The following is a 22,886-nucleotide window of genomic DNA, read 5'->3' as shown; positions in this document are numbered from 1 at the left end:
CAATTATAAGGATATTAGAAGTTACAGTGCTGTTATCAAACTGCATGTATATTTCTTTAAATGGACTAAGTTGAAAGTGGCCGGTGAGGCTCAGGAATGAAGCAGCGAGTGAATGAGGATGACTTCAGGCTTGGATGAGCCATAATAAGGATTCATTCCCACAGAGGAACAGATGGCTTCCTGCGGCGCGGTAGAACTACACAGAGTTAATGGAGGAATGCGAGCAAACATTGCATTGTGCATCACTCTTTATCTTACATTTCCTCTTTAATATTTGGCAAACACAATTAATGTCACGCCGAGAGACTTCCTCTGCAACTGCTTAACCCTTCAAGGCTGGGTGGCAGGGGAAAGGTGAGTTTATACTGCACCCCAACATTCAAAAACAAATCCTTAGTCTTTGCCACAGTGGAGCTTACAATCTAAGAATGGTGCTTGGCCAAAAAAACTACTTTGTTTCTTCTCCCCGTGTTGGGGTTCCCTCCCACACTCTGAAAACCTACAGGCCGTTTAATTGGCTTCTGATAAAACTGCCCCTAGTGTGAATGGGATAGGGGCCTTAGATTGTAAGCTCCACTGGGGCAGGGACTGATGGGAATGGGATAGGGACCTTAGATTGTAAGCTCACTGGGGCAGAGACTGATGGGAATGGGATAGGGACCTTAGATTGTAAGCTCCACTGGGGCAGGGACTGATGGGAATGTGATAGGGACCTTAGATTGTAAGCTCACTGGGGCAGAGACTGATGGGAATGGGATAGGGACCTTAGATTGTAAGCTCCACTGGGGCAGGGACTGATGGGAATGTGATAGGGACCTTAGATTGTAAGCTCACTGGGGCAGAGACTGATGGGAATGGGATAGGGACCTTAGATTGTAAGCTCCACTGGGGCAGGGACTGATGGGAATGTGATAGGGACCTTAGATTGTAAGCTCCATTTGGGCAGGGACTGATGGGAATGTGATAGGGACCGTAGATTGTAAGCTCACTGGGGCAGGGACTGATGGGAATGTGATAGGGACCTTAGATTGTAAGCTCCACTGGGGCAGGGACTGATGGGAATGTGATAGGGACCTTAGATTGTAAGCTCCACTGGGGCAGGGACTGATGGGAATGGGATAGGGACCTTAGATTGTAAGCTCCACTGGGGCAGGGACTGATGGGAATGTGATAGGGACCTTAGATTGTAAGCTCACTGGGGGCAGGGACTGATGGGAATGGGATAGGGGCCTTAGATTGTAAGCTCCACTGGGGCAGGGACTGATGGGAATGTGATAGGGACCTTAGGCTGTAAGCCCCACTGGGGCAGGGACTGATGGGAATGTGATAGGGACCTTAGATTGTAAGCTCCACTGGGGCAGGGACTGATGGGAATGGGATAGGGACCTTAGATTGTAAGCTCCACTGGGGCAGGGACTGATGGGAATGGGATAGGGACCTTAGATTGTAAGCTCACTGGGGCAGGGACTGATGGGAATGGGATAGGGACCTTAGATTGTAAGCTCACTGGGGCAGGGACTGATGGGAATGTGATAGGGACCTTAGATTGTAAGCTCCACTGGGGCAGGGACTGATGGGAATGGGATAGGGACCTTAGATTGTAAGCTCCACTGGGGCAGGGACTGATGGGAATGGGATAAGGACCTTAGACTGTAAGCTCACTGGGGCAGGGACTGATGGGAATGGGATAAGGACCTTAGACTGTAAGCTCACTGGGGCAGGGACTGATGGGAATGTGATAGGGACCTTAGAAGGGCTGTACCTTTAAGGAAAGACCATGATATTTGCCCTCTCAGGGGCCGTTATGAATGTGCATTTTCATTCTGTGCCAGAAAAAAACAGATCCATATTTGCACTTGGAGATTGTGGGTAAAGCTATGCAAATATCACCTTTGTGGCTTTGGTTTGTCGGTGCTAAATGAACCCTAGTTATCAAAATATTGTGCTAGGAAGGGGCAGAGCAATCAAGCCCCCCCCCCCGCCAGACAATATTTGGGATGCGCCAGAAGCGGATGAAAATAAAGTGTTGTGTGTCAGTACATGTAACATTGCATGTCTTACTGATTTTCTAGGTCTTGTAAACCCTCCATATAACTGCCCCCCTGCCCCACTGCGCCCCTGCCCCACTGCGCCCCCTAGTTCTTCAAACTAGATAAACAAAAAGTCAAATATATCTGCTTATTTACAGATGCAAATGAATCCACCAATGAGAATGCAGCTTGCCAGCATTATGTTGGATATTGTGTTGTTAACTAACATAGTGAGAATATCGGACTATCGGACAAGGGAAGTAAACCCAGACACAGCGCCCCCTAGTTTTCCTATAGAAGTTGCCAAAAACCATAACTATAGATGCAATGAGAATTCTACTGACTAAAAAAAATCAAAAAATGTCATTATAGATGCAGAAGAAGTGACCAATGAGAATGCTGATTCCCAGCACTGTGTCAGGCCCCTTGCTGGTACCTTACATATAGAGATAATGATGGCATTTTCCCCTCATTATATGGCACAGGAATCAGACATGGGGATAAGGGCAGACTTGTTCAGTGCTGGGAAACTGGGTTTAATGCTCCCAACTCCAATTGCAGGAACAGAGAACATGGAGCCGGATTTATACAGATCAGCTGGGATTCTCATTGGGGGATTTTTTGCATTTTAAAGCAGTCGCTGGCTATGGGGATTTGGGGGAAAGTTTTATTGTGCAATATTGCTTTAAGAATACAACCCTGATGTTGCTGGACTACAGCTCCCAGCAGGCCTCACCCTTCATTATTTGTTGGGATTTGTAGTCCAGCAACAACTGAGTAAAGTTTGGTTGAGCAGTGCTGTGCAGCAGGGTTTATATTCCCTTTAATAATGGACCTGTTTTTGTAAAGGTGCCTGGAACAGGAGCTTTTTCTGATCCATTGTGTAAATGGGGACTCGATACAGACACACCAGCCATGGGAGGCATACATGCCCCAGTATGAACCATGGTCTATAGCAGTGATCCCCAACCAGTGGCTCAGGGGTAACATGTTGCTCTCCAACCCTTGGATGTTGCTCCCAGTGGCTTCAAAGTAGGTGCTCATTTTTTAATTTCTGGCTTGGGGGCAACTTTTGGTTGCATAAATCCCAGTGTAAAGCCAAACAGAGCCTTCTATAGGCTGCCAGTCCCCATAGGGGCTACCAAATAGCCAATTATAGCTCTTACTGGCACCCCCAGGAAATTTTTCCATGTTTGTGTTACTCCCCAACACTTTTTCCATTTGAATGTGGCTCACAAGTTAGAAAGGTTGGGGATCCCTGGTCTATAGCAATGCCCCACCGGCCTGACTAACATTTGAATCAGTCCCAATGAGATACTGATGGAGGCGATGATGGTTTTGGACCAATACACAGACACACAGTGGGTTGATTCGTTCATGAGTATCAGCCAATGGCTCCCTTGCTATGAGCACCATTACGCAAGCCAAACTTTAAAGCTAAAGAACAAAACAGAAATAAAAATACAATTTACAGAAGAGATTTGGAGTTCAAAACCGTTCCCCTTTATGAGTGAAGTCAACCCAGATCCTTTTGGATTTCTACATAAAGAGGGTTAATGAGGTGTGCGATTCTGCTGCTCTGATGTTCAGACGCGGCACAGAATCCCATAGGCGCTGGGTACACAACAGATGTTCCCCTCCACCTCCAACCTATAGGGGTTCCTCACTTTGTTTTTTCCAAGGCTCCTCTCAAAAAGTCTAAAACTTTAACTTTAATGGAAATTGGGTTCAACGGGAATGGAAATCAAGTTCCTATGTGTCTTTTACTGGTGAGCAAAACAGAGGCCCATCTTAGCTTTATGGCTGGTTCCCCATTCCCTTGATGGCCTAGGTTGCCCTTTTACAGATACATTGAAGGTAGGGCGCTTATTAATGCTCAGTAAATGGACGCATTCTCCACCAAGTCTGCCCGAGGAACCTGTCATTTGTTTTAATGGAAACGAATGGCAGGCTTCTCAGCAGGATTTGGGCACAGGAGTTGTTTTTTATTGCTCTCAAGGAAGGGCAGTTTAATATTGCTTTAGCCAACTGAGTAGAATGGCGGTTTCACCTATACTGATAAATACAAGTGGGTAAATATATCTGCCTATGTGAGAGGAAGATGAGGTTGGCAGAATTATTATTATTAAGAAAAGTACAGTCTATATAAATATATCATGCCTCTATATTTATGATCCCAGTGTCTTCCTGACCCTTCATTGATAAATCCTTGCCTGCCACCCAGTGGCAAGAGGTATAATTGCATTATTGTATTTCTTCTATTATTATTTAACCTTTAGTTTAAAAGGGGATATAAACCCAGCCATGATGCTGTCCCACTGCGCCCCCTAGTTTTGCTATAGAAGTTGCCAAAATACATAATTATAGATGCAAGAAAATTCACCAATGAGAATTCTACTGATAAATAACTTCATTATAAATGCAGAAGAAGTGACCAATGAGAATGCTGATTCCCAGCACTGTGTCAGGCATGTTGCTGTTATCTCTCATATAAAGATAATTATAGAGATAATTATGTCATTTTCCCCTTTAATGTGCAACCATATGCTGCTGCTGCATTGCACTGCTCAACCAAACTGTACTCAGTTGTTGCTGGACTGCAAATCCCAGAATAATGTAACATATAATGAAGGGTGAGGCATGCTGGGAGCTGTAGTCCAGCAACATCAGGGCTGTATTCTTAAAGCAATATTGCACAATAAAACTTTCCCCCAAATCCCCACAGCCAGCGACTGCTTTAAAATGTGAAAAATCCCCCAATGAGAATCCCAGCTGATCTGTATAAATCCGGCTCCATGTTCTCTGTTCCTGCAATTGGAGTTGGGAGCATTAAACCCAGTTTCCCAGCACTGAACAAGTCTGCCCTTATCCCCATGTCTGATTCCTGTGCCATATAATGAGGGGAAAATGCCATCATTATCTCTATATGTAAGGTACCAGCAAGGGGCCTGACACAGTGCTGGGAATCAGCATTCTCATTGGTCACTTCTTCTGCATTTATTATGAAGTTTTTTATCAGTAGAATTCTCATTGGTGAATTTTCTTGCATCTATAATTATGTTTTTGGCAGCTTCTATAGCAAAACTAGGGGGCGCAGTGGGACAGCATCATGGCTGGGTTTACAACCCACATCAGCACCGGAACCCCCAGTTCATGCAGCTTTCTAAGATGTTTTAGATACAGTTGCCAAGGGAGCCCCTTCTAGAGAACATTGTGCATCTCCCCGCCCCTCCCCTCCTGCCCACCCTTGGATGGTGCCTGTTTTGTGTTTATTAAGATGTCATTCTTGGGTTCCATGGTGGGTAGTCGGTCAGGTTACAGATCATGATGTTCTATTGTGGGTTTGCGCATCCAGATGTGGGTGGCAGATCCAATCACTTAGCCCCTTCTCTACATATGGAGAGCTCTGATACAACTCAGTCCTGTTATGTGGCCCCTAAAGAATAAATAGAGAAAACAAGTCGAGGGTCACGGCTTCGCCGTATAAAGACAGGTGCTGCCGTAATTGCTAAACATTAACTATATGGTTATCACTCCCTGACGTTCCAGGTGCCGTTCCTGCTGGAGCAGCCGCGGCTTTGATTGAATGACAAAGGAGAATGGCTACCTTTTCAGTCCGGGGGCTAATCTTCTGTTACAATTATACCGGCCGCAGTGGCACAGTGTAAAGGGCCAATCTGCTTCCCTGCCGGCACCTTCTGTTGGCCACTTTGATCTTGCATTGTGTGGGCTTAACACCTCTATTCTTTCTTATAAATGGATCTCACTCTTCTCCGGGGCCCTGATTGTTCCCTGCGTTTTCACTGGGAAACTGGCAATTATCTGGGAGGCAGGAAACCAAATACCTAAGGAGTTTTTTTTCCTTTAATGTAACGCGAGAGCATTTTAATTGGGGTTTAACCTTTTGGGCACCGAAGTGCAGCCCCACAGCTGGTAGCTTGGAACATCTAGGTCACCAGGCCTGGCCTGGGATACAAAATGGGCCCTGGCATTCCCAGTACCCAGAGGCACAAACAGCCCCCCCAGCCCAGCCCAATAAATAGTGACTGTCTGTGGCACCTTACAGCCCCCCTGGCATTCCCAGTACCCAGAGGCACAAACAGCCCCCCCCCCAGCCCAATAAATAGTGACTGTCTGTGGCACCTTACAGCCCCCCTGGCATTCCCAGTACCCAGAGGCACAAACAGCCCCCCCAGCAGCCTAATAAATAGTGACTGTCTGTGGCACCTTACAGCCCCCCTGGCATTCCCAGTACCCAGAGGCACAAACAGCCCCCCCAGCCCAATAAATAGTGACTGTCTGTGGCACCTTACAGCCCCCCTGGCATTCCCAGTACCCAGAGGCACAAACAGCCCCCCCCCAGCCCAATAAATAGTGACTGTCTGTGGCACCTTACAGCCCCCCTGGCATTCCCAGTACCCAGAGGCACAAACAGCCCCCCCAGCCCAATAAATAGTGACTGTCTGTGGCACCTTACAGCCCCCTGGCATTCCCAGTACCCAGAGGCACAAACAGCCCCCCCCCAGCCCAATAAATAGTGACTGTCTGTGGCACCTTACAGCCCCCCTGGCATTCCCAGTACCCAGAGGCACAAACAGCCCCCCCAGCCCAATAAATAGTGACTGTCTGTGGCACCTTACAGCCCCCCTGGCATTCCCAGTACCCAGAGGCACAAACAGCCCCCCAGCCCAATAAATAGTGACTGTCTGTGGCACCTTACAGCCCCCTGGCATTCCCAGTACCCAGAGGCACAAACAGCCCCCCCAGCCCAATAAATAGTGACTGTCAATGGCACCTTACAGCCCCCCTGGCATTCCCAGTACCCAGAGGCACAAACAGCCCCCCCAGCCCAATAAATAGTGAGTGTCTGTGGCACCTTACAGCCCCCCCGGCATTCCCAGTACCCAGAGGCACAAACAGCCCCCCCAGCCCAATAAATAGTGACTGCCTATGGCACCTTATAGCCCCCCTGGCATTTGCCTGAACCCACAGATTGCCAGTCCGGGCCTGCTGCTCACTCTTCAGTATGAAAAAAGATACAATGAATATTGGGAGCAAAAACTTCTACAGAGGTTGACATTGTAATGCACGGATTGGCTACTGGCTACTGGGGTACAGGTATGGGACCCGTTATCCAGAATGCTTGGGACCTGGGGTATTCTCGATAAGGGGTCTTTTCGTAATTCGGACCTTCTACCTTAAGTCTACTAAAATAATTATTTAAACAGCAATTAAACCCAATAGGGCTGTTCTGCCCCCAATAAGGGGTAATTATATCTTAGTTGGGATCAAGTACAGGTACTGTTTTATTATTACAGGGAAAAGGGAATCATTTAACCATTAAATAAACCCAATAGGGCTGTTCTGCCCCAATAAGGGGTAATTATATCTTAGTTGGGATCAAGTACAGGTACTGTTTTATTATTACAGAGAAAAGGGAATCATTTAACCATTAAATAAACCCAATAGGGCTGTTCTGCCCCCAATAAGCGGTAATTATATCTTAGTTGGGATCAAGTACAGGTACTGTTTTATTATTACAGAGAAAAGGGAATCATTTAACCATTAAATAAACCCAATAGGGCTGTTCTGCCCCAATAAGGGGTAATTATATCTTAGTTGGGATCAAGTACAGGTACTATTTTATTATTACAGAGAAAAAGGAAACAATTTTTAAAAACGTGAATTATTTCATTAAAATGGAGTCTATGGGAGATGGCCTTTCCATAATTTGGAACTTTCTGGATAATGGGTTTCCGGATTAGGGGTCCGATACCTGTACTAAAGTTCAAGATTACATTGCACAATAATGCACACACTACTTTATGTGAATATGGAGATACTGGAGGCCATTGCACGTATCAGTGTCTGACTGGGCCTCCCAGGGCCCCCCAAAGATCCTGACATCAATGGGCCACTCTCACAGCCATTAGGTGCAGTGCAGACAGTGAGAATGTAACAGGCATCATATCGGCCTATAGGGGAAATCAGAAAAGGCTGATGGGAATGGTCCTTGGATGGGGCCCACTAGGGCCCCCGGGGAGATACTCAGGTCTATGTAGGAAACCCTTTAATAGTTAATATATCTGTGCCACCTTCCAGTTCTTAGGAAATACCCAGTTCCAACTCACACGTGACGCCCTTTGAATGAAGAATATTATGTTGCAAAATGCAAATTTCCCTTCTTCTTTAGAAACGCAAGGCTTTTATTACAGAATGCGGATGTTTACCCCTCTGACCATATACTGGCTCGGTGGCAAAGGATTTCTGCGGTTGAATGGGTGAGGGCCGGCAGGTGCTGGGGGTGGAGGCCCTTGAGCTGATAAAGGGGTAAGGATGGGCAAGGTCAGAGGGAGGTCTGCCCAGCGTACAGCTGCCTTCCCGTGTACACAAACAGCAGCTGGGCAGGGACACAGTGAATAGCAGAGATAAAGCTCCCAGGGCAGGTGTGTGGGCACCTTCCTATAGAATCCGATCTATCCCTATTATATAGCCCTACTGTATATCCTTATTATATAGCACCACTGTATATCCTTATTATATAGCCCCACTGTATATCCTTGTTATATAGCCCTACTGTATATCCTTATTATATAGCCCTACTGTGTATCCTTATTATATAGCCCTACTGTGTATCCTTATTATATAGCCCTACTGTGTATCCTTATTATATAGCCACACTGTATATCCTTATTATATAGCCCTACTGTATATCCTTATTATATAGCCCCACTATGTATGCTTATTATATAGCCCTACTGTATATCCTTATATAGCCCTACTGTATATCCTTATTATATAGCCCTACTGTATATCCTTACTATATAGCCCCACTATGTATCCTTATTATATAGCCCTACTGTATACCCTTATATAGCCCTACTGTATATCCTTATAATATAGCCCCACTATGTATCCTTATTATACAGCCCTACTGTATATCCTTATATAGCCCTACTGTATATCCTTATTATATAGCCCTACTATATATCCTTATTATATAGCCCCACTATGTATCCTTATTATATAGCCCCACTGTATATCCTTATATAGCCCTACTGTATATCCTTATTATATAGCCCCACTATGTATCCTTATTATATAGCCCTACTGTATATCCTTATTATATAGCCCCACTATGTATCCTTATTATATAGCCCTACTGTATATCCTTATTATATAGCCCCACTATGTATCCTTATTATATAGCCCTACTGTATATCCTTATTATATAGCCCCACTATGTATCCTTATTATATAGCCCTACTGTATATCCTTATTATATAGCCCCACTATGTATCCTTATTATATAGCCCTACTGTATATCCTTATATAGCCCTACTGTATATCCTTATAATATAGCCCTACTATAGCCCTACTGTATATCCTTATTATATAGCCCTACTGTATATCCTTATATAGCCCTACTGTATATCCTTATAATATAGCCCTACTATAGCCCTACTGTATATCCTTATTATATAGCCCTACTGTATATCCTTCTTATATAGCCCCACTGTATATCCTTATTATATAGCCCTACTGTTTATCCTTATTATATAGCCCCACTATGTATCCTTATTATATAGCCCTACTGTATATCCTTATTATATAGCCCCACTATGTATCCTTATTATATAGCCCTACTGTATATCCTTATTATATAGCCCCACTATGTATCCTTATTATATAGCCCTACTGTATATCCTTATTATATAGCCCCACTATGTATCCTTATTATATAACCCTACTGTATATCCTTATATAGCCCTACTGTATATCCTTATTATATAGCCCTACTGTATATCCTTCTTATATAGCCCCACTGTATATCCTTATTATATATTTCTACTGTATATCCTTATTATATAGCCACACTATGTATTCTTGTTATATAGCCCTATCCTTATAATGTGCCCCTTCCGTATATCTTATTATATAGCCCTACTGTATGTCCTTATTACATACCCTTGCTACTGATATATTTTCTTTCTTCTATAGGTCTATCCTTATTATATACCCCTGTTGTGTATTCTTATATAGTATATATACTTTAAATATGTTCACAGCTAAGCAAGAACAGGCCTGTACAACATTATAAATCTCAGTCTTCTTATTGATATATGGGTCCTCACTACACATGGGGCCCCGCAACGTTCCCACTGCTTAGGCTCCATAAGGCAGCTCTGGGGCTTGGGATTAATTAACTGCTCCAGGCTCAGTTCACCTTGATTTTTTTCCAACATTGAGTAGTAATACTCATTTACAGAACCACCCCTGAAATATATTTGCCAGTTGCAAGAGAATTCTGTTGAATACTGGTTCCCTTCTGTTATTCCTATATCCAATAATTGCCCCTTGGCCAGTGGAAGTATTGATGGCTACAATGCAGTTTGTGTCTCCCTCTAGTGGCCATGTGGAGACATGAGCTGATAGACACAACAATTACAGGACCCAGACATCTGTACTAACAAGAGGTGTATGATAAGTGCCCCTCACCCACTTTTTTGCAAGATCACAGGAATCTGGGGGCCAGGAGAAGATGCAGCATGTACTCAGCCTGTGATTGGCTGTAGATTTAAAAATACTCAGCACCTTGTCACATGGTTAGAAAATTAACCAGATCCTAGTTCCATGCCTAAACCTATATCCAAACTAAATGGATTCCCCCTGCCAACTATTCCCAAAGGCTAGTAGTCTAGTCTACCCTGCCATTTTTTAAGGCTAAGACTGGCATAGGCTCCACCCATCATTCCTGATCCAAATTGTGCTGCCATGCTGGAGTATAAGCATTATAGAAACTGTATAGTGTTTATGCAGAACCAATAGGAGAGAGACACCCCCTGCTCCCCAGCTTTACTGCAAGTGTCCCATGGTGAAGGGGTTTAGTAACATTTTTGTCCTTTACAGTGGCACCTGTGAGCTGCCACCCTAGGGACCTCCATATTAAGGATATGCCCATGGTGTATAATGTGCCTTTAATTATTATTATTAACATTTATTTATAAAGCGCCAACATATCCCGCAGCGCTGTACAATAAGGGGGTTCCATACATTGGACATACAGAGTAACATATAAAGCAATCAGTAACCGATACAAGAGGGGAAGAGAGCCCTGCCCAAAAGAGCTTACAATCTACTTAATAGCTTGTGTCCTACCAGTAGGCTACAGTGTAGGCTACAGCATAACCGGTAAAATACCAGCCAGGGCTGGGGCCTATCCTCCTACCAGCTCCCTTTTTAGTCCGACCTCAAACTACTTCCCCTTAAATGCGGCCCACTGACTTCATGCTCCGCCCCCACATCATTGCTCTGCCCCCTTTGACCCAACCCCTCCCTTGGCCGCTAATAAGAAGACTGAAGTGTGTCAAACCTAATCTGAGCCCTAATGGGAGGACGCTTAGGAGTCAAATCCCCTCCTTATTCATATAAATAAATTCAACCAAAAAATGTGGAATGAGATTTTATTTGAATAATTACATTGAAATATATAGAAACAGCTTTGAGACCTGGCAGGAGGGGTGAGATCCATAACACTGGATTGGGGGGGCTAAAGTATACATAAATATAAGAATCAGATTAATAAATAGAATTGAATATTTCGGCAGGTTCCATCGACCTTTTAATTCTTCTTTAACTTCTTGGGCACTGCAGAGAAATGAGATGATAGAACACATGAGGGTCTCTCTATGGCTTCTCCAGTTAAGATAAAAGGTACATTGCAGGGAATAGGGTACAGAAATGGGGGGGTGTCAGCTGCAGGAATGGGGTCCTTGTTAGGTTTCAAGTGGACCCAGATACCGCAGCCTGGCACTGCCCATTGTGGAGAATATACTGCACATTACCTTACCCTGTCTCGGTATAGTCCAGGAAAACAATGGAGGATTCTCATGCAAGGTCCCTTGGCATTCATGGCTCAGCACCTAGCCATCCTGCCCACCCACCACCGGTCAGATCCCTACTATGGAAGGTTTATGTCCCCTTTATTATCGGACATGAATCCCTGCAAACGTTCACTCACCGAATGAATACTTTGCCATGAAGCCCTTGTTCTCCACCTCGCTGTCGCTGTGGAACTGAAGGAGCAGGGAGTTGCCAGTGGAGACGATGGTACTGGGGGTGCTGACACAGTACCTGCCTATGAGAGGCGACGTGGGCCTGGGGCCATCGAACACTTGCAAGTTGTCATATGAACAGCTTCGCTGATATTCCAGGTAAAAGTCTGCCATGTTTAATGACACCTAGGAGGCACAAACAGCGGATCAGCACCTGGTGCATCAAGGGGTGCTGCCCACTACACGTTAAAGGGGATGTAAAGCCTCATCTATCTATAGTAGATGGTCCACACTTAATGAATAATTGTTCCAATGAGAATCTGCAGACCCTTTAGCACCAATTGGACCAATATGGTACAACCATTTATGGTATTGAGCTACACTATATTAATTATATATTATTATATACCTGATACCCGTCCGGAGCAGAGATTATCCAGGTGCAGTTGGTATTCGGGGGGTATGGAGAGGGGTAGTTTGGGGTGGAGAATTGTCCCGAGGGGTTGAAGAATGAGGAGCCACATTGCACTGAAATATAAAAAGCACATATATTAAAGGGATTATCTGATCAACTGGCCCATGGTCACCAATGGGATCATAATGGGGACTATAAAGACCTGTTGGGAGTGGGCTGCATCAACGTACAGATGTGCTCATCCAACTGGAGTTTCTAACCTGCCCCATAGATATCTGAAGGTTTGTTGGGCAGATATCAATTAAACATTCATATATACATCCCACACATTGACCAATAAACTACCAACTTGGTCTGCCAAATGGCAAACTGATCATAGTACGATATGTTTTCTTTCTCTTTTATCGGAATGTAAGTTCTATAGATTTAAATATTTGCTGACTGGATAATGACAGGGGCGGGGCAATGACATTAATGGGGGTGGGGCATGAAGTCAGTAGGCCACATTCGGGATAGGTGGTGGATCAGAAGCAGGCTAATGGTGGGCCAGGGGCCCAGGACAAGGTTTTGCTGGTAAACTTGTAATAGTGGCCCTGGCCCTTTTTGGTATTTTACCGACTAGGCCAGTGAATGGTGTATGGTGGCATTACCCGTATTGTAGGAAGCCTTGAATCCATTGCCCCCAATGCTCTGATCACTGACGAAATCCAGCAGCAGCAGATTCCCAGTTGACACCACTGAAGGCAATTGGCCTGTGCCACAAGCTCGGTCCAATAACACTGGATCTGACCTACTGCCGCCATCATAGATTTTCAGGTAATCAGAGGCACAGCCTGCGGAGCTCTGCACATCAAATGCGCTGAACTGCAGGAAAATCTGGAAAAAAAAAAAGACATAGCAAAGCAAATGAACCATAGCATCTATTGTATGTAGGCATCGGACTCTTGCAGAGAAACGTGGGGCTGGAGATACCCTACCTGATCAGATGGAGCCCGTATAAGCCAGGAACATTTGGTATTATGGGGGTAACTGCCAGGGTAGTTGGATGACATCAGTGATCCAGTAGAATCAGACAGGACAGTGCTGCAGGCACCTAGAGTATCAAGCAGAATGGATCCTAAAAACCAGAGGTATCTATTGCTGTACCTGTGTCTGCATTGTGGTCCCTTCACTTGGTTTGAGAAATAGTTGACCATCTCCCTAATGATGTTCATGAAACCCATAGGTGGAGAGTGCTTTTTTTTGTTTGGTCAGAAATATTTTATAGGGGTTCCTTCACTCCCATGACCAATTCCATGTATAAAACCCCAGAACACACAGCAGGATAAATACAGTGCCAATTCCATGTATAAAACCCCAGAACACACAGCAGGATAAATACAGTGCCAATTCCATGTATAATACCCCAGAACCCACAGCAGGATAAATACAGTGCTAATTCCATGTATAATACCCCAGAACACACGGAAGAATAAATGCAGTGCCAATTCCATGTATAATACCCCAGAACACACAGCAGGATAAATACAGTGCCAATTCCATGTATAATACCCCAGAACCCACAGTAGGATAAATACAGTGCCAATTCCATGTATAATACCCCAGAACCCATAGCAGGATAAATACAGTGCAAATTTCATGTAATACCCCAGAACACAGAGCAGGATAAGACAGTGCCAATTCCATATATAATACCCCAGAACACATGGCAGAATAAATGCAGTGCCAATTCCATGTATAATACCCCAGAACCCACAGCAGGATAAATACAGTGCCAATTCCATGTATAATACCCCAGAACCCACAGCAGGATAAATACAGTGCCAATTCCATGTATAATACCCCAGAGCACACAGCAGGATAAATACAGTGCCAATTCCATATATAATACCCCAGAACACACAGCAGGATAAATACAGTACCAATTCCATGTATAATACCCCAGAACACACAGCAGGATAAATACAGTGCCAATTCCATGTATAATACCCCAGAACACAGGGCAGGATAAATACAGTGCCAATTCCATGTATAATACCCCAGAACACAGGGCAGGATAAATACAGTGCCAATTCCATGTATAATACCCCAGAACCCACAGCAGGATAAATACAGTGCCAATTCCATGTATAATACCCCAGAACCCACAGCAGGATAAATACAGTGCCAATTCCATGTATAATACCCCAGAACACACAGCAGGATAAATACAGTGCCAATTCCATGTATAATACCCCAGAACACATGGCAGGATAAATACAGTGCCAATTCCATGTGTAATACCCCAGAACACAGGGCAGCATAAATACAGTGCCAATTCCATGTATAATACCCCAGAACACATGGCAGGATAAATACATTGCCAATTCCATGTATAATACCCCAGAACACACAGCAGGATAAATACAGTGCCAATTCCATGTATAATACCCCAGAACACAGGGCAGGATAAATACAGTGCCAATTCCATGTATAATACCCCAGAACTCATGGTAGGATAAAAGGATCTTTAGCTGGCCACGAGGAATAGGCTATCAGAGCATCACGGGTGACCCATCACTGCCTATAGAGGCTGAACTAAGTGACATGTGAATCAGAGTATATGGGGGAAGACCCAGCATTGGTCAAACTCAATGGGAATCAAATGATTTCCAACAGAATCAATAGAAAACTGAATAAAAACAGAAGAAACCAACTGCCCTGCCATCCTATTGGCTGATGAAGTGTTTGATGTTCTGGGTTTGATGTTTTGGGTTTATGTAGAACCTTACCACATTGATAAAGCTGGTTTATTTTAGAAATATCCAAGTTGCTGAGCCCGTATCTCTGCCCAATGGGCACGTTTGGGTTGGGTTTTGGCACAATCGTATCTAGACCAGGCTGCTTAGCAAATGCATTCCTAGGAAGGAGAAATAGTTGTGAGTTTTAGAGTAGCAACAACTTTGTCATCACCATGTGACACCATCTGCAACCATGACTCTGGGCAGGGTGGGGGTTAGTGGGAGGCTTAGTGCTTTTCTTCTATCTTCCCTACAGAAACAGAGATTGGTAATGAAATCCAGGTGCTTATATACAGAGAGAGTAGGGAAGTGTTGGAAGGGTTACTGCCTGCTCTGCTCTCCATTTAATACAGCAGTGAAAGTGGAATTGGTAGTGCCATATAGGCTCCACCCCCAAAGCTAAGGACACCCAGCTAAGGCTACTTTGCACCAATGAGCCCTGCATTCTTTACCTGGAACCATAGATTAAACCTGGCACTAACTACATAGCCCAATACTTTGGTAATACACATCCTACTTGAGTGTGGGCATTGCCAGAACCAGGTCAAGTACTATTGGTGCCCAAGGCAACACTTCTTGGCTCAGCACCCTGACATAAGGCACTCAGCCACCCATTTGCTCACTCCCCTCCACTGCTAAGTCTGCAAGCCACCAATTCCCCTACCCTGCTGCTCGGCCGAACCCCAACCTTCCCAGCAGCTCTGTCCATTTGAACCTGCTCCAATTGTGCCCTCCCCACAGTTGCACCCAAGGGACATGCCTCCTAAGCCACCCCCTGGGCATTGCTGCCTTATAGCGACAGAATAAATCTAAATTCCATTCTTCCACCTCTTTATATGTTCTACCCCACTGAGATGAATGTGCTACCATATAGTCACAAAGACCCCAGGCTTCCTTAAATGGGGCAATTTTTGATCACACCCCAGCCTGCCCAGACCATGCCCCCCTGTTCCAACCTTGCCAGGGTGTAAAAACAACTGACCCCCAAAAACTTCAGTAGGGTTGATAGATCAGTACTCACCTTCCATAGTGCATAACCGAGGAGTAGTCATATTCCTGGCCGAGGTTATTGGTGTTGTATTTGTCAAAGTTTCCAATGCTCGCTGGGAAGCACAAAATGAAATGCAGGTGAGTCTTAAATCTCAGTACATATATTCATAGACATTCATATTGTCATTGGCCTTAAGGGGCACCAGGGTGCCTGGGGGCAGTGCATATAAAGTAGCGATCGTGGTAAGTGTGATACCTGGTATGATGTTGCCAGTTAAGATATTGACATAGTTGTCCCGGTCGCTCCTACTCTGCTCGTGGTAGAACCCCAGAGCGTGGTTCAACTCATGCTGGACCGTCCCTTTCCCAACACAACCTCCCTGATTCAGTGAAACTTCTTGGGCTCCTCCAGTCTTCCCTACATATGACCAGCAGCTGAAAAGGAGTGAGATAAAGTAAGGCAGCTGCTGGATAGAGGGGACCAAAAGGGGCAGGCAAGGAAGAATAAAAAGAAGAGAAGGCTTAGAAAGAAAAAAGAGAACAAGAGATATACTGTATGCTTCCCCAGCACTACGACAGCCATCTTGCTGTTATCTTATATAGGGAGATTATTGGGGGGGGGGAGTTGAGAACATTATACAGGTATAGGACCCGTTATCCAGAATGCTCGGGACCAATGGTATTCCAGATAAGGGGTCTTTCCGTAATTTGGATCTCCATACCTTAAGTCTACTAAAGAATCAATAAAGCATTAATTAAACCCAATAGGATTGTTTTGCATTCAATAAGGGGTAATTATATCTTAGTTGGGATCAAGTACAGGTACTGTTTTATTATTACAGAGAAAAGGGAATCATTTAACCATTAAATAAACCCAATAGGGCTGTTCTGCCCCCAATAAGGGGTAATTATATCTTAGTTGGGATCAAGTACAGGTACTGTTTTATTATTACAGAGAAAAGGGAATCATTTAACCATTAAATAAACCCAATAGGGCTGTTCTGCCCCAATAAGGGGTAATTATATCTTAGTTGGGATCAGTTACAAGGTACTGTTTTATTATTACAGAGAAAATGGAAATCAGTTATAATTTTCAGAATTATTTGATTAAAATGGAGTCTATGGGAGACAGGCTTTCCGTAATTTGGAGCTTTCTGGATAATGAGTTTCCAGATAAGGGATCCTATACCTGTATAACACTGGAATTAAATATCAGTTGTTCCATGACAGAGAAACTACACTGAACAAGTTTGTCATTATCCCCATGTCTGATTTCTGTGTCACATAATGAAGGGAAAAATGACAGCAAAATGCCTGACATAGTGCTGGGAATCAGCATTCCCATTGGTCAATTCTCTTGCATCTTTAATTAAGTGGGGATAGCGTTATGGTTGGGTTTAGAATCCTTTTAATGCTTTGAGCTCCAGTAGCAGGAACACAGAGCATGGAGCCAGAGTGACACAAGTCAGCTGGGATTCTCATTGGAGAATTCCTTTGCATACTAATTGGGGCGGCTATTTCCTGCCCATGGTGAAGTACCACTTGGAAGCAAGGTTTTTAAATGGACATTTAGATACCAAGTGCATTTCTATGCACATAATAGGGCAGCCCTGGTTTATACACACCTGTATCCATGATGCACCTGTGTCTCTGTGCCCACAGGAAAACCTCCACGATTCATTTTTAGATCCCCCTAGTTCTCTGTAGAGGTTGGATAAAAACTTAACAATAGACACAAGAGAAGTGACCAATGAGAATGCTCATTGCCAGCACTATGTCACTCATCTTGTTATTATCTTACATTACACAATTTTTATTTCTATTAATCAAACATGGAGGTAAAGGACAGACTTCAACTCCAATTGCAGGAACAGAGAACATGGTGCCAGATTCACAAAGATCAGCTGGGATTCTCATTGGGGGATTAGTTTGTATATTAATGCAGCCACTGGCTCTGTGGAGCTGGGAAAAGTTTTATTAAACAATACAAAAAACTATAAAACCCACATTATATTGGATGGCAACACAGGAACCAGTGCAGTCTGCATATTATGATTCCAATTATTAATCAGCTTCTATTACCTGACGTGCTGTTTTGATAATTTACTACGTTCCCTATGCTTAGCCCAGAGCTCACTGAGCATGTGCATGCCCTAAATCTTACAAAAGATGGTTCAACAAAGTAACAAGATGGTGGCCCCCTGTGGACAACTGTGAAAGCATAAATCATTACTTTAAGCTGGCCATACACGGGGAGATCCGCTCGCTTGGCGATGTCGCCAAGCGAGCGGATCTTCACCCGATATCCCCACCTACGGGTGGCGATATCGGGGAGGCATGTAGGCGAATTCGATCGTTTGGCCCTGGGGCACGCGGCAATGGGGCAGTCGGTTCGGGGACCGCATCAACGAGCCGATGCGGTCCCTGATCCGACTGGATTTTCTAACCTGGCCGATCGATATCTGGCCAATTTCAGGACAGATATCAGTCGGGCAGGGCCATCGTTAGTGCCCCTACACGGGCCGATAAGCTGCCGAATCTATCCAAGGGACCCATATCGGCAGTTATAATCGGCCCGTGTATGGGGACCTTTAATTAGGCTTCTCAACCTCTGGGCTTGTGCAGTATGTTCAGTATACAAAATACAGCATTTCTAATTATATTTTACTTTAGAGCTTAGTTCCCCTTTAATGAATCAGCCATTAGTAGGCAACTACAGATGCAAGAGGTTTGTACAGTAACAATAATGCCCATTTATCATCTTACTAGCATGTAATTAAAGCACAATCTCCTTGGACCATTATTTACACCCACTAGCCCAGTGGTTCCCAACATTCCTAATGCCGCGACCCTTTAATACAGTTACTCATGTTGTGGTGACCCCCAACCATAAAAATATTCCTAAGCCCATCGGAAATATGTGTTTTCCGATGGTCTTAGGCAACCCCTGTGAAAGGGTCGTTCGACCCCCAAAGGGGTCCCGACCCACAGGTTGAGAACCGCTGCTCTAGAATATCAGGGCTCAAGGTACAGAGCCAATCATTGTCAGTTATTAGTACATTACCCCGAATCAGGTATAATCTGCAGGTAGTCGGGTTCCACAGTGCGCGGCACAAAGTTTACACAGGTGAGCGTGGCGAAATCCTGCATGGCATCAACAATTACTGACACTTCTGTGGCACCTGTGGGGATAAGGACAGACTAGTTGCTTTAAGAATACAACCCTGATGTTGCTGGACTACAGCTCCCAGCATGCCTCACCCTTCATTATATGTTACATTATTCTGGGATTTGTAGTGCAGAAGGGTTCACATCCCCTTTAAGCGGGTAGTTGGGCATTTAGAGCCCATGAAAAGTTTTTTCTAAATTAGAACTGTTATATGAATGTAGCTCTACTTAATACTCACTGAAGTTGGCAGAGATAGTGTATGGCACTCTGACTATTCCATCACTAGTCTTCCACCTGCAGGTGTCCCCATCGCACTTCATGGCATTCCTGTCCACACTTACAACTATGTCACTTTCATGCAGTAACTTCTTGACACCTGTGCATTTCCGAAACCAATAGTCAGACACACATATAAAATATAAAGATGGCTAAAATCTCAGCCATAAAGCAGGGCAGGACTGCTGCTTACAATGGGGGGATCAGATAGGATCTGTGCCACTGTGACAGAATGCTCTGTTATACAGATAGCTAGAATCTCAGCCATAAAGCAGGGCAGGACTGCTGCTTACAAAGGGGGGATCAGATAGGATCTGTGCCACTGTGACAGAATGCTCTGTTATACAGATAGCTAGAATCTCAGCCATAAAGCAGGGCAGGACTGCTGCTTACAATGGGGGGGGATCAGATAGGATCTGTGCCACTGTGACAGAATGCTCTGTTATACAGATAGCTAGAATCTCAGCCATAAAGCAGGGCAGGACTGCTGCTTACAATGGGGGGATCAGATAGGATCTGTGCCACTGTGACAGAATGCTCTGTTATACAGATAGCTAGAATCTCAGCCATAAAGCAGGGCAGAACTGCTGCTTACAATGGGGGGGATCAGATAGGATCTGTGCCACTGTGACAGAATGCTCTGTTATACAGATAGCTAGAATCTCAGCCATAAAGCAGGGCAGGACTGCTGCTTACAATGGGGGGGGATCAGATAGGATCTGTGCCACTGTGACAGAATGCTCTGTTATACAGATAGCTAGAATCTCAGCCATAAAGCAGGGCAGGACTGCTGCTTACAATGGGGGGGGATCAGATAGGATCTGTGCCACTGTGACAGAATGCTCTGTTATACAGATAGCTAGAATCTCAGCCATAAAGCAGGGCAGGACTGCTGCTTACAATGGGGGGGATCAGATAGGATCTGTGCCACTGTGACAGAATGCTCTGTTATACAGATAGCTAGAATCTCAGCCATAAAGCAGGGCAGGACTGCTGCTTACAATGGGGGGGGATCAGATAGGATCTGTGCCACTGTGACAGAATGCTCTGTTATACAGATAGCTAGAATGTCAGGTATCAGTAAGTTATACTGAAACATATTTCTGTGTATTTGTTGTTTCTGGGGGTGCCTCAATAAATGCTGTACCTTTGTTGGTCTCTGAGATGATAGTGAAAACATCCTTAGGTTCTGGCTTGGCTTCTTCTTGACTAACAGCTAGAGGGAAAGGAAAACAAGAGCTTAGTCAATTCCAGTCTATTGCTATTCCTGCTGAATTGTGCTTAGTACAGGGGAATCCCTATGTGCCATAGTTTTATGGTGTATCTCTGTACAGGCTATGAGCAAACTTAGGGGGCTGTTCCTGCTGAATTGTGCTTAGTACAGGGGAATCCCTATGCTGCCATAGTTTTATGGTATCTCTGTACAGGCTATGAGCAAACTTAGTGGGCTGTTCCTGCTGAATTGTGCTTAGTACAAGGGAATCCCTATGCTGCCATAGTTTTATGGTATCTCTCTGTGCAGGCTATGGGCAAACTTAGGGGGCTGTTCCTGCTGAATTGTGCTTAGTACAGGGGAATCCCTATGTGCCATAGTTTTATGGTATCTCTCTGTACAGGCTATGAGCAAACTTAGGGGGCTGTTCCTGCTGAATTGTGCTTAGTACAGGGGAATCCCTATGTGCCATAGTTTTATGGTATCTCTCTGTACAGGCTATGAGCAAACTTAGGGGGCTGTTCCTGCTGAATTGTGCTTAGTACAGGGGAATCCCTATGCTGCCATAGTTTTATGGTATCTCTCTGTACAGGCTATGAGCAAACTTAGGGGGCTGTTCCTGCTGAATTGTGCTTAGTACAGGGGAATCCCTATGCTGCCATAGTTTTGTCATTCTACAACATTAAGATAAACATCAGGGTCCTCTGTAGAGAGTATGAGTTATGGTACTTTTGGTTGGTTCCCCCCCCCCCAGTGATGTGATGTTACACCCTTTGACTGTCAGGCAATGCTCCAATGTTGTCTCCTTGTAACTATACCTACCAATTTTATTTGCCTCTTCAAAATAAATCTGAAAATAGATGAGAAAAAAAAAGTTTTTAGAAAATGAAAACCAGTAGTTGAAATATTGTGCTTTTAAACAGCCCAAAAAGACTGTGCCAAGGCCCCCAGCTGTGCCCCCAACCTGCATGTGACTTGCCAGCAAGCGCAGAAGCATACTACTTACCTCCAAAGGAGCTCCCAAGATGCATTGCATGAGTGAGGCCACAATGAGACATGACGTCACTATGTCCATCCTGCAGACTTGGCTCTCAGTGTATTTGGGTACCTTCTCTTCTTCTCTTTGGATCTGTGTCCTCAATGCAGACAGACAGACAGGCATGAGTTTATATTCTTACTCTGGGAAGCCTGAGAGCCAATCAGCTTCAAGACACATCACAGCCAGTCCCTCAGGGTACACATGGGGGGAACCAAGAGTATCAGGGCTATTATTAGTCTAATAGATATGATACACCCGTAGCAAATAGGCATCTAACAGGCATAGAAGCCATATATTTAATAAATTACCCTGGGGGTAGGGGTGGGGGGTGAATTATAAGCACCTCGTTGCTGCACTGCACTAAAAGGTGTAATTTACAAGGAGGTTGTTACCTTGGAGTTAACTTTTATTATGTTGTAGGGAGTAATGTTTTGAAGCAATTGGTCTTCATTTTTTTAATATTTGTAATTTTGTAATTATTTGAATTTTTGTTAAGCAGGTTTCCGCTAACCTGCATTTATATGCACGAGTAAGGGGGTGCAAGCTAACACAGGTGCAACAGAGCCCTGTACCCTTGGTGCTGTACCAGGCCCGGACTGGCAATCTGTGGGTTCTGGCCAAGGCCAGAGGGGCTGCTGTAAGGTGCCACAGACAGTCACTATTTATTGGGCTGGGGGGGCTGTTTGTGCCTCTGGGTACTGGGAATGCCAGGGGGGCTGTAAGGTGCCACAGACACTCACTATTTATTGGGCTGGGGGGGCTGTTTGTGCCTCTGGGTACTGGGAATGCCAGGGGGGGCTGTAAGGTGCCACAGACAGTCACTATTTATTGGGCTGGGGGGGCTGTTTGTGCCTCTGGGTACTGGGAATGCCAGGGGGGCTGTAAGGTGCCACAGACACTCACTATTTATTGGGCTGGG

The 22,886-nt window shown here is 44.7% G+C and overlaps 1 protein-coding gene across 1 annotated transcript; it reads right to left on the bottom strand.

Moving 5' to 3' along the window:
* Window positions 1-11,478: 11,478 nt before the first annotated feature.
* Window positions 11,479-22,082, bottom strand: astl2g (astacin-like metallo-endopeptidase 2 gene g). Its single transcript, XM_002934069.5, has 13 exons — window positions 21,935-22,082; window positions 21,751-21,778; window positions 20,863-20,931; window positions 19,678-19,815; window positions 19,335-19,452; window positions 16,527-16,705; window positions 16,302-16,383; window positions 15,272-15,399; window positions 13,478-13,593; window positions 13,151-13,376; window positions 12,495-12,613; window positions 12,052-12,271; window positions 11,479-11,678 (listed from the first exon to the last, which is right to left on the bottom strand). Exons 1-13 carry the CDS (start codon window positions 22,001-22,003, stop codon window positions 11,653-11,655), a joined length of 1,518 nt encoding a protein of 505 aa, XP_002934115.1. The 5' UTR covers window positions 22,004-22,082; the 3' UTR covers window positions 11,479-11,652.
* Between the last annotated feature and the right edge of the window lie 804 nt (window positions 22,083-22,886).

The sequence above is a fragment of the Xenopus tropicalis genome, chromosome 4, assembly GCF_000004195.4.
Source record: "Xenopus tropicalis strain Nigerian chromosome 4, UCB_Xtro_10.0, whole genome shotgun sequence".
Lineage (NCBI taxonomy): Eukaryota > Metazoa > Chordata > Amphibia > Anura > Pipidae > Xenopus > Xenopus tropicalis.
This window is presented reverse-complemented; position numbering and strand designations above follow the sequence as displayed.

Coding starts and splice junctions, on each gene's coding strand:
- astl2g (XM_002934069.5), bottom strand. CDS start 22,003: ATGGACATAGTGACGTCATGTCTCATTGTGGCCTCACTCATGCAATGC. Junction 19,453..19,677: donor CACTATCTCTGCCAACTTCA/GTGAGTATTAAG, acceptor TTATCCCCACAG/GTGCCACAGAAGTGTCAGTA. Junction 13,377..13,477: donor TACGGGCTCCATCTGATCAG/GTAGGGTATCTC, acceptor TTTTTTTTCCAG/ATTTTCCTGCAGTTCAGCGC.